Genomic DNA, 11702 nt, shown 5'->3' on the forward strand with positions numbered 1-11702 from the left:
CCCCCTTTTAGAGCTGAGGGCCTTGCCCCTCCCCCCCCCCAGCACCCACAGCCTTGGGGCCTTTCAAGTCACCAGCTGGCCACCCTCTTGGGGTGCGGCTCCTGCAGGAGATGGACAGCCCCCCCCTCCCTGCAGCCCAACACAACTGCCAAGGTGGGGTGGGGTCATTATGACCCACATTTCCCCTCCCAACCACCTTTCCCCCCCCCCAGTGGAGGGCTGTGTTTTCCCTCTGCGCCTATTACCATATTCCAGGGGTAGGCAACCTTGGCTCTTTTATGACTCGTGGACTTCAACTCCCAGAATTCCTGAGCCAGCTATGCTGGCTCAGGAATTCTGGGAGTTGAAGTCCACGAGTCATAAAAGAGCCAAGGTTGCCTACCCCTGGAATATTCCAACTCGGAACTGGAGGCGGCCTTAGAAAATCATGAAGCATCCAAATGGATTGAGGCTGTTCTGAAAGGCCGCCTCCCCCCCCCCCAGACCAAGTGCTTTGTTTTCAACAGGTGGGATGAATCAACTCAAAGGCTGGGCAAGGGGAAGGTTGGATGGGGGTCTCCTGGACGCTCTCTGGGGCAGCCCAGCTGAATGCATCAAGGGGCTCCGTCTCTCTCCCTCTCTCTGTGATCTCCCGGGTGAGGGCCAGGGCTAAAAGCTCTGACTCCTGCTCCCCCACCCCATTTCTTCTCACCCCCCCCCCCAATTCCAGCACAAGAAAGGGCCAGCTGAGCCGTTGTAATGATGTTCTGCTGCTTTTATTTACGGCTAATACAGGACGCAGTGTAGGGCCCTGGCATGCGCGGAAATTACAGCGTTGGGAATCCCGGGTGGGGGGGTTGGAAGCTGGGCCCCTCCCCTTCATAGCCAAGACCCTCTTCCCCAGAGAAGCACGGAGGCTGCAGTGGGGGCTGGAGAGCCAGCACAAGAAGGCCTGGGGCTGGGGGCGGAGAAGGGTTTGGACAGAGGTGCCCCCACCCTTTTCAGCTGCTGTCCTGGATTTGGTCCCTTGCAGCTCTTTCCACCTGGGCCCACCCCCTCACCCACCCCCCCCCAGGCCAGGGGGAGGGCCGCAAATCCTTCCTGGCTGCCTGGCTGCCCAACCCCGAGGCCCAGGAGGCCGGGTGCAGCTGCACCTGCCGGGCGAGAGGCTGTGCCCAGGAGGGGAGGGCTGGGAGACCACCCAAGGCCCCCCCACCTGCAAGCTGGAGAACCCAGGAGGGGTGTTCAGCCCACCCCTCGATTCTGCCCACTGTGGAGTCGGCCACAACCCCACCGCCGGGCGAGAGGAGCTGTGATCTGCCAAGGCGCCGCCTGCAGGCAGTCCGAAGCGCAAGGCGTTGGCCGCAGCCAAACCAGGGACAAGAGAAGAGGTGGGCCTGCCGGTGGGCTTCAGCAGTGGCCACGGGCAGGGGGGCCGGAGCGGTCACTGGCCGCTGCTCTGGAAGTTGTCCTCAGTACAGCCGCTTCTCGTAACTGCAGGGGGGGCAGAAGGGAAAGGAGGATCAGCCCCTCCGTCCGGCAGCTGAAGGGGGGGAGACCTTTTCTCCTGAAATCAGTCTCCCAAGGGGGGGGGCAGCAGGAAGTGGAACTGGCCCCAAGGAAAGCCCCAGGGTGCCAAGCAAGCCCCCTTGCTAGCTCTCCTCCAAAGGGGCCTGCAGAGACCCCCAACCCTCACCAGGAAATTTAGGGAGGAGAGGGAGATAGCAAACCAGGCGGGGGAGCAAAAAAGGGTCGGGGGGGGGGGAACAGCAGAGGCAGCTCGCAGGGGCAGGAGGAGAAGGCAGGAAAAAGGGGCAGCTGTGGGTCTTGGGCCCTCAGCCCACAAGAGAAAAACCAGAAGCCATGAGCCCTCCCCAAAGGATTGGGGAGCCCCTCGGATCCCCCAGGGATATCAACTCCCCCCCCATGGCCCACAAGGGGCACCAGGCATCAAAAGGAGCAGGGCCTGGGCTTAGCCCTTGCCAACGGAGCCCACCCCTGGCCAGGCAGGTTCGGGGTTGGGGGGCATCAGGCCTGGGCAAGAGAGCAGCAACTTAGCTCCTTCCACTCCCCCCCCCCAGATACGGCCTCCCTGGCACTCCTAAAACCACCGGCCCCCACCAAAGAGGGCATACCCCTGGCTCCCCCCTCCCCCCGCAGGAGGTGCTCATGGCAGAGACCAGGGTCGTGGGAAGGGTGAGCACCCCGTCCATGGGGGGGGGCACTGGCCCAGAGCAACCGGCCGAGCGAGGGGGGAGGGGCTGTGCAAGGCACCCAATCCACCATCCTGGGGTGATGGGCAGAGGACGCCACTGACCCCCGTCCAGCACACCCAGAGTGGCTCGGAGTCAGTTACTTACATGGCAGAAACGTAAAGCTACAGGAAGGCAGTGGGTGGGGGGTGGGGGGCAGGGAGGGAGAGAGAGAGAAAGGGACAAGGTCAACGTGTTCCTCTCAATCGAGACCCCCACCCCCACCGCCTCACCGTCACCACACCAGCCACGGAGCTGCTTGCTAGCTGCCAATCCTACCACGCACAGGGCCCACGGGAACTGCAGTGCTGCCCAACTAGCAGAAGCCCCTCAGCCCGGCCTGCAGCCCCCTCCCTTCTTTCCCCCGCCAGGGCAAGACCTCTTGGGACGCCCCCAACTCTTCCTGCACCTCTCCACCAGGGACCAAAAACCAGCCCAGAGTAAGAGAAAGCCTGTGCCAGGCCCGCTCGGTTCCTGGGGTGTCTCGAAGGGGGGGGGCGAGGTCCCTGCAGGGCTCCCACATGCATCTGGAGGGGCTCCAAAGCCCCCTCCCCACCTGGGAGGACAGCCTCAGAGCTGCTCAGCTCCAGGGGGCACCCAAAACAGTGTCAGCAACAGGCTAATGTGGGGTCTGGGCTAGGACAGCCAGCTTTGAGTCTCTCTCTTTCTCAAAGCTCCCCACTTTTACCCATCTGCCATGTCCCCCAACAAGGAACAGGACAAGAGGAGCCCTCCCCCCATTTCCTGCTCCTTCACACAGGAGGAGCCCCCAAGTCAGGGCGACCTCACAGCACAGCTGTTTTGGGCTTCCTGGGCCCGAAAGATGTGGGGACTGGGGAGGGGGGTGTCAGCCAAGCAGAAGCAAGCTCGAGCACCAGGTGGGGTAATCAGACCGCTCCCCCAAAGGATGCAAAAGCTTTGGGGTTCTCCAGCCTTCTTCCTACAGAAAGCAGAAAAAGGGGGAGCAGAAAGGCTGTCCATCAGGACACGGGAAACGCTGCTGGTTGGGGGGACACCCCCCCAAAAGCCTCCTTTTACAAATAGCAACTGTTCTCCCCCCCCAAAAAAACACTTCTGCTTGCTGAGGGAAGCCAGACCAGGGCCAGCAAAACCCTCCCTGCCAACCCCAACTTCTCTGCCCCCCAGGGCCCCCCCAACCCAGTCACTGGCTGCGGCTGTCTGGGTGGCTACTAGCAATTCCACCTCCGAGTACCCCCCCCCCCGAAGCTTGAGCCTGGGGGCCCCACCAAGGTCCTCTGGCCACCCATTGTCACAGGAAGCAGCGCAGACCTTCTGCAAGATGAGCTCCCCCCCCTTCCCCCCCCCCAGGCAGAAAAGAAGCTTCAGGGCAAAAGCTCCTTGTTGGACCTGATGGGCTTCGTGGTCCACGTGCTTCACGGTATGGGATACGTAGTGCCCATAAGGAGAAAAGGCCACAGGACAAAATTCCCTAGATTTTTACTTCCACCGTTAGGGAGGAAAACTTCACCAAAAGTCATCCTAAGTTCTCCAGGAAAGCGAAGTAAGGACATAACACACAACACAGCAACGAGTAATAGTGACGGCCCTTGGACTTATACCCCGCTTCACAGTGAGCTTTACGGCCCTCTCTAAGCGGTTCACAGAGTCAGCCTCTTTCCCCCCCCCAACCACCTGGGTCCTCATTTTACCGACCTCGGAAGGACAGAAGGCTGGGTCAGCCTTGAGCCGGTCAGGATCGAACCCCTGGCAGTGGGAAGGCAGAGTCAGCCTGCAGTGCTGCACTTTAACCACTGCACCACCACGGCTCAAAACCGGCACCCTTTGATACCCTGTGCCGGTGTTTAACTTCTTCAGTTTTAGTCTAATCCCACATCAATCCCTGCACCCTTCCCAGCACAGCTCTCCCTCTCTCCCTCTGGTGGGGGTGAGGGGAGCCCTCCCTCAATGGGTCTCCCCCCCTACAAGCCCTGCAGGCCTTCCCCCTCGGGGCTCTGGAGCCCCAGAAGGCGCTGCCCAAAGGGCCACCGAAGAGCCCCTGCTGAGCCCGATGGCTCTTCCCGAAAAGGGCTGGAAAAGGGAGGAGGGATTGTTTCCTGGAATGAACTCCTCGGACACTGGGGAAGACTGGAGAACCCAAAGAGCGGGCACAAAGACAGGGGAAGTGCCCCAAATAAGGCCCAGCAGAGGAGGAGGAGGAGGAGGAGGAGGAGGAGGAGGAGGAGGAGGAGGAGGAAAAAAGGGCGGGCTTCTTCTCGCTTGTACCAGGCGTGCAAGTGCCCCGGTACCTGCCCTTCAACAGCCCTTCCATCTTTTGAAAGAGACCCCTCCCGCTGGATCTTTTCTCAGCCAGGCCCAAGGAGGGAGGGGGCATCTCCCTTTCCTTGGACTGTGGCACAGCTGGCATCGGCTCAGGCCCAGCGCCCCCCAAGCGTTGCTGCTCAAGCGGACCCACAATCCCTCTGCAGCCGGACGGCCTGTGTTCCACACAACCACCCCGAAGCAGCAGACGCCCACAGAGGCTGCCTGCCCCTCAGCTCACCCCTCCCCTGGCTAAGAGCAGCGGGGCAGGCAACGGGGAGGGCGCCCCCTTGCAGGCTCCCCTTGGGACAAATGCCAAGTGACCCGGGAAGGCAGCAACTCTGGGCATCGGGCGAGGCAACGTGGCAGCGGGCACCATTGCTTTCAGCACCTCCCATTCAGCCCTGGCCTTCAGAGTGGCGGATTTTGGAGGGTGCACAATGCACCCCACGCAGTGTGGGAAATCTAGTGCAGGCGCGAAGAGGCACCAACTGGCAAGAGGTGTTCTGGGCGGAACATTTTGGGTGGGAGACAGGACAGCCTTGGGGGCTACTGGGGAGAGAGGGAGGGAAAGATGGGGGAAGCCGAAGGGCAGGGCAGGGCGACCCATTGCCCAGGATGCTCCTTGCACCCGGAGGGAGGGAGGGAGGGAGGGAGGCGGGCTTGGAAGATTGGCACACTTGCCCACAAACCCTGTGGGGGGGGAGGCAAGGAGCCCCAGCCCTGAAGGCCGCATCCACAACCAGCAGGACATTTGGGGTTCCTGTTGAGACAAGCTGCCCCCTTGCCAAATGGCTCTGCCAATCTGCCAAACCACAATGCATTTGTTCCAGGTGCAGCACAACACACGTTGGTTCTGCACACCGCACACCTCCTTGCGACTCTTGGCTCCGGCCCTGCCTCAGAAGCGGCCGCCTTGTTTGCTTGGTGGAGTTCCCCCCCACCCCCCACCCCCAGCCCTGGAGCCACAAGGAGGTCTGGAGCTGGAGCAGGCAGCCCCCCCCTTTGCTGCACTTGTCCTCCAGCAGCTGATGGGGGGGCCCTCCGCTGGCCCAAGAGCAGAGGAGGCGGGAGGGCATCCCTCACCTGGACCTGCTTGGTTTGGGCATGGGGGGGGCGAAGGGGCAGGGGGTGGACAGCTCCTTGGAAGCAGGGGGGGAGGGGGCTTCAGGGCAGCAGCTGCAAACAAGCGGAGACACTTACGAGTGGAGGCCGTGGACCCCCCCCTCAATCTGGGCCGACATCGTCCTCTTCTCAAACTTTAGTTCCCCCGAATACATCATGGAGCTGGCAAGAGGAAAGGGAGGGGGGGTTAGGGGGGTCTTCCTTCTCCCCTAAGCCCACCAGGAGCACCGGGCCTAGTGCAGATGGTGGCAGGGGGGATACTTGAGGGGTCTGAGGGAGGCTGCAGCCGGCTCAACCTTTCTAGGTACCTTGGGGGGGGGGGAGAGAGAGAGAGAGAAATCAATGGAGCCCGGTCTAAGAGGGAGCCCAGCTAAGGACCCGAACCCAGGCCTTTGGGGGGGGGCAGTAAGCTTTGGCAGCATGGGGTGGGGGGCAGCCCAGGGGGGTGGGGAGTTCAGACTTCAGGGTGAGGAAGACAGCTGGCCAAATGAAGGCAGGAAGGGGGGGGCTAAGAGAGGGAGGGGCCGTCTGGGGAGGAAGATGCGAGATCTCCCCACGGGAACCCCAACTTGGGGGCTCCTCCTGGGACCTTCTTGGCACAACCTTCCCAGGCCGAGGCGCTTTTGCGGAGAGGGGGGGCCCTCAGAGCCACCCGGGCCTTGAGGGACGCTGTTCGGATTCTCCTCACATTTCCACTGGGGACGCTGCTGTGCCCCCCCCCATGCCCCTGCCAGGACCTCCTGTTCTGGGAGGCCCCCTCTGACTCCCTGGGCGCCCTGCGGCCCCTCACGCCTTCCCTTCCTCCCCTCCCCTCCTGCTGCCCAAAGCGGCCCTCTCAGCCCCGGGGGGCCCAGAGGGGAACCCCCCCCCATAGACTGGCCCCGTGAGGCCCATAGACTCACCGCAGAACGGAGAGGCTCCTGGCGCCGATGTCCTGGCAGCCGTGCTGGATGCCAGCAATCAGGTATGGCACGAACTTGTGGATGGAGCCCTTGTCCTGGATGGAGCCAGACACGCCCTGCGCCACCTTCACCTTGTCCCCCTCGCTGCAAGGCAAGGCCAGGGAGACGCTGGAGGGCAGCTCCTCTAGCCCCCCCCCGAGCTCAGAAGCAGGGGGGCTGGGCCACCCATCCTGCAGCAGAACGACCGTGGCACCGTGACCTCGCTCGCTCTCGGCCAGCCAGGGCTGCCCCCTGCCTGAGTCGGGGCCCCCAGGCCCTGGGAGAAGGGTTGCCCAACCTGACCAAGGCCTCTCCCCCTTTGCAGGGGTTCTTTGCGGCAGCCCCTCCCTCCCTCTCCCGCTGGATGCCCTGGGGCCCACCCCTGCTGCCTGCCCTCCTGCTCTAGGCCCGGCTGCCTAGAGCTGCTTTGTTCTCCACGGAGAAACCACCTCCTGCCCCTCTCCTTCTCCCCCTCCTCCCGGGCACCCCCTCGCCCCCCTCACCTGAAGTAGCGTTTCTGGCTGCTGCGGTTCTTCTCCATGGCGTCCAGGGAGCCCATTCCCCGGTACTTCTTCAGCCGCACCCCGTCGGAGAAGAAATACTCCCCGGGGGCCTCCGTGGTGGCCGCCAGCAGGGAGCCCATCATGACTGGGGGGAGAAGAGAGGGCCAGGTAGGGCGGGAGGCCGTACCCAGGGGGGGCAATCACCCCTCAGGCCAGACCAGCCACCCCTGGTCAGTCAGCCTCAAGGGAGCCCCCCCCCCAACAGCACTGAGGAGGATTGGGGGGTTGGGGGGGCCTTCGTGGCCTAAAGTGGGGCAATTAATCGGCAGCTCAAGGGGGAACAGCACCTAAAATCCAAATAACATTTTTAAGCAACTAAAATTCAACGAGTTTGTTCAAAACAGTCACGCTTTCTGGTGGCACGTATGTATGCAGTGCCTATTTGCAGAACATGAGAAAACATGCATGTGCATGTAAGCATTACGGTAGCGGTTCATTTGCCACTGACCTCCCTGTCACGGACCAAGAGGGCTCGGGTCTTTCTACCCCCCCTCCTAAGGCAAGCCCCCTCACCTGTGGAGGCCCCCAGCGAGAGCGCCTTGACCACGTGGCCAACCGTCTGGATCCCACCATCTGCGATCACAGGTACCCCAAACCGGCGGGCATACTCTGCCACTTTGTACACCGCGGTGCCCTGAGGCCGTCCGCACGCCATCACTGAGGGAGGGAGAGTCATAGGCAGGAAGGGCCCAGCGAGGGTCCGGCCCGGCCCTCGGCTGCCCCGGCAGCTCCGGAGAGCCAGGGGCTGCAGCCAGGCACGCGCAGGCGGCTCTGATCAGAGACCCAGAGAGGAAAAAAGGGTGATCGCGTTGCGGCCTCCGGGCACGGGAGCGCCAGCCTCCGCAGCTCCTGGGACTCTGCAGCGGGCACCCAGTGCCAGAGTGGCCGGGGGACGCTCGCCTTCCGAGTGGTTCACTCAGCCTCCCCCAACCCCGCTGACCGGCAGTCCCAGTAAGGATGTAAAGGTCAAGGAAGGGGCTCTCTGCCCTTTGCTGGGGGGAGGGCAGAGGATCTGGGACAGCCTCCCTCATTCTCTTGTTGGCTGGGCAAAAGCCAGCTCCCCCCCCCCCCCGTATCACCAGGGCTGCTTGGGAGATTGGGGGCTATTTTGTGGCTGCACCAAAGGCTGAGCCCAGAGGGGCCACCTCCAGGATCCCGGGGAGCACACAAGGAATTCAGAGGCCGCTTTTTCCGAGGCAGGGGGTGCCCACGCTTGGGGGTCCCAGCCCAGACTCACCTTCCTGCGTGATGCAGATCGAGCCGCAGCCCATGCCCACACGCAAGGCGTCCACACCAGCATCGATGAGGTTCTTGGCCTGGGCGGCTGTCACCACTGCACGTCCCGTAGGGCAGAAAGCAGAAGGGCCCGTAAGACCCCCGAGCAGCAAAAGACCCCTCCCGGGCCCTCGGTCCACACCAAGGCACTCTTCTGGCACGGAGGACGGATTGCCATCCACCCCCCACCCCCCCACTCCACTCTGCAGCCTGCCTATCTCTGGCAAAATAAAGCCAGAAAATGTAAATTCAGGAATTTCTGCAAAGTCACCGAGTCTAAAGAGCCAAGAAGCCAGGAGGAGCGAGTTCCAGAAACAGCTATGCACAAAAGCGATTCTGCTTATACTGAAATCAAAGCTTGTGTCTCTGCACGTCCTTCTTGCACTGAGGACACACAGCGGCCTCTGGCGCAAAGGAGATCACTCCTCGGGGTCCTATCCAACCCACCTGCACGGCCGGCGGTCCATCCGTCCAGCCGTCCGTTTTTTAGTCACAGACAGAAAAAAACCTGACTGTGAGAATTTCCACGGGGTATTTTCTAAACAAACTGCAGTTCTGGGACGAAACTTTAATTCTGCCAGTGTCTTCTGAATATATTTGTTTATAAGCCCATCAGGGGATAAACTGACCTGTGAAGTTTTAACCAAAATACCATGAATAATACCAAAATACCATTTTTCATGGTATTTTGATTAAAAATCTGAGGGTTGGTTTATCTGCTGATTGGGTTATATACACGTCCTCGACTTACAACAGTTTAAAGTCACGACACTGAAAAATGTGACTTATGACCCTTTTCCAGTTACGACTGTGGCAGCCGTCCCCGCGGCCACATGATCCAAATTCAGAGGCCGGGCCTCTGGCTCATGCTTACGACGGCCGCAGCGTCCCCAGGGTGGCGCGATCCCCTTTTGCGACCTTCTGGCGAGCAAAGTCAATGGGGAAACCAGATTCACTTAACAGCTGTTTCACTAATTTAACAATTGTTGTGATCCACTTAACAACTGTAGCAACAAAACACTCCCATGTGTCCTTCAGGTAAGCCAGACACCATTTGGGGGGTGCATTTTGGTACCTAAAATTCTCGGCTTCCCTGCAAGTACGCACGGTCGTATTTTTTTAAGACGTCCCTTGTAATCTTGCACCTAATTGCAGGTGCCAGAAATGTGGGATGCGCAGAGCAACGGGCCCCTCCCCCCAACCAGTCACTGGGTCCCGTTTGCCCCCTGGTGATCTGGCCAGGTCAGTCAGCTGGAAAAGCGTGTGTGTGTGTGTGTGTGTGTGTGTGTGTGTGTGTGCTGCAACTGGACCCTGCAGGGACCCCTCAGCTGGGGAAGCAGCCTCGAAGCAAAGGAGGTGGGGGCCAAAGGAGGACCCCAAAGGCCAGTGCCCCCCCAGGCGCTTACCATTGCCCCCGACCACCTGCAGCTCCGGACATTTGTGCTTGATATAGTGGACCATGTTGATCTGGTAGACGGAGTTTCCCTGAGAGGAGTCCTGAGGGGGGGGAGGAAAGGAAAGGAAGGGACCATCAGGCACCCAAATAGCCCCACGGGTGCCCCGTGGCGCACAAGGTGAGCAGCACCGCCTGACCACACCTACCCACAAAGGACACAGAAGGCACCAGACCCTCGGGCGCCATGCCAAGGGGGCAGCGAGCAATGCCAAGCGTAGCCTTGAGAAACAGACCAGGATCCAGCCGCACAGCTCGGCCAGCCTCAAATGCTGGGAGGGGGCCGTGGGAGGGGCTCGCACTTCCTCCACTCCTCTACCGGAGCAGCAGAAGGGAAGCATGGAGCCCGGGGGCATTCCGTGGGTGGGGGATGGGCTCGGCCTCCACTCCCAGGGCTCCTGATGGCGCTCGGGGAGACCTTTCAGCTGGGGGGAGGGGGGGTTAGCAGTGGGATACAAGGCCTTCCAGGGGCTGCTTTTGAGGGGGGGGTCAGTGGGCAGACTCTGCTCCCAGCCGTGCCAGCCTTGTCTCTAAGCGGCCCTTTGGCTTCCCTGTTTGGGGGCAGAGTTTCGGGCGCCTGAGAAGCAATAAAGGGGGTGGACACCCTCCGAATCGCCCTGGGGAGGCCCCCGGCCGTTCCCCCCCCAAGCCAGCTCCGCACCTACCAGCACCACCAGGTCCACACCGGCCTGCACCAGCAGGTCCAGCCGGTACTTGTCGTCCTCCCGGGTGCCGATGGCCGCCCCACACAGCAGCTGCTTGCGGGGGTCCTTGGAGGCCAGCGGGTAGTCCCGATTCTTCTTCAGGTCCGTGCGGGCGATGATGGCCACCAGCTCGTCCACCTCGTTCACGATGGGCAGCTTGCCTGAAGGGCAGGAAGGCCGGCCAGTCGCTCGGTTGAAGGGAGCCCCTCTGCAGTGGACCGGGCCAGGTGGGACCTGGCCTCCCCTCTCTCCCTCCCTCCCTCCCTCCCTGCCCAGGGCACTGGGAGACACCCCACCTCCCCCCCCCATCTGAGGGCAGGAGCCCCAGAAGCCTCCCAGCCCCTCCCACCTTTCTTGCTGCGCTGCAGGATCTCGTTGGCCTCTTTCAAGGTGACGCCTGCGGGAGCCACCACCAGGTCGCTGCGCGGGGTCATGACCTGGGGGAGGGAAAGGGCCCACTCAGCCCCTGGAGTGGCCGGATGCCAGCTGCTGCTTTAGCCAAGGGGTGAACCAGGCCCCCCAACTGGTTTGCCTTTCGGGGATGAGGGGGGGACGATGGGAACAGCAACGGGGCTCCAAAACGGGGCTCAGCAGGGGCCCCAATCCAGCCAGGCAAGGGCCCCAAAGGAGGGGCTGGCTCTTGCTGGGGGCCCCACCCCACAAGAGGGCTCCTGACTCCCCCGGAGCCCTTGGGGGGAGGTGGGTCGCTGCATCACCTCACTGAGAGGGGTGTTGTAGTCCTTCTCGGAGAGGAAGTCGATGTCCCTGGAGGTCACGATCCCCACCAGCTGGCTCTCCATCTTGCCCGTCTCCGTGATGGGGATGCCCGAGAAGCCGTGCCGGATCTTGGCCTCCAAGACGTCCCCCACGGTGTGGCTGGGGCTCAGGACCACCGGGTCGGTGATGAAGCCTTGCTCAAACTTCTGTGGCCGAGGGAGGGAGGAGAGGCCTTTTCTGCAGAGCCGCCCCCCCTCCCCTTTCTCTCTCTCTGCCTTCTTACCTGGGGGGGAGCCTGGCGGGCAAGTCTGGGGGGAGGGGGCTCCCACTGCTGGGCCAGCCAAAGAGCATCCAGACGCCCCCTCCTGCTGGCGTCTCTGGACCGGCTCCACACCCAGCCCAGCCCTCACACG

General features: G+C 62.1%; 1 protein-coding gene across 1 annotated transcript in view; it reads right to left on the reverse strand.

Annotated features, from left to right (window-relative positions):
- Positions 1–1451: 1451 nt before the first annotated feature.
- IMPDH1 (inosine monophosphate dehydrogenase 1) overlaps positions 1452–11702 on the reverse strand; it is a 25610-nt gene continuing 15359 nt past the window's right edge. Inside the window, exons 5-14 of the mRNA XM_015817921.2 lie at positions 11289–11495; positions 10922–11009; positions 10534–10733; positions 9822–9912; positions 8378–8473; positions 7654–7797; positions 7081–7225; positions 6539–6682; positions 5715–5798; positions 1452–1473 (exon numbers count right to left, since the gene is read on the reverse strand). Coding sequence (XP_015673407.2) covers positions 1452–1473; positions 5715–5798; positions 6539–6682; positions 7081–7225; positions 7654–7797; positions 8378–8473; positions 9822–9912; positions 10534–10733; positions 10922–11009; positions 11289–11495 — 1221 coding nt within the window. The remainder of the gene's footprint in view (positions 1474–5714; positions 5799–6538; positions 6683–7080; positions 7226–7653; positions 7798–8377; positions 8474–9821; positions 9913–10533; positions 10734–10921; positions 11010–11288; positions 11496–11702) is intronic.

The sequence above is a fragment of the Protobothrops mucrosquamatus genome, unplaced genomic scaffold (assembly GCF_001527695.2).
Source record: "Protobothrops mucrosquamatus isolate PMUCROS unplaced genomic scaffold, P.Mucros_1.0 scaffold655, whole genome shotgun sequence".
NCBI classification, from domain to species: domain Eukaryota; kingdom Metazoa; phylum Chordata; class Lepidosauria; order Squamata; family Viperidae; genus Protobothrops; species Protobothrops mucrosquamatus.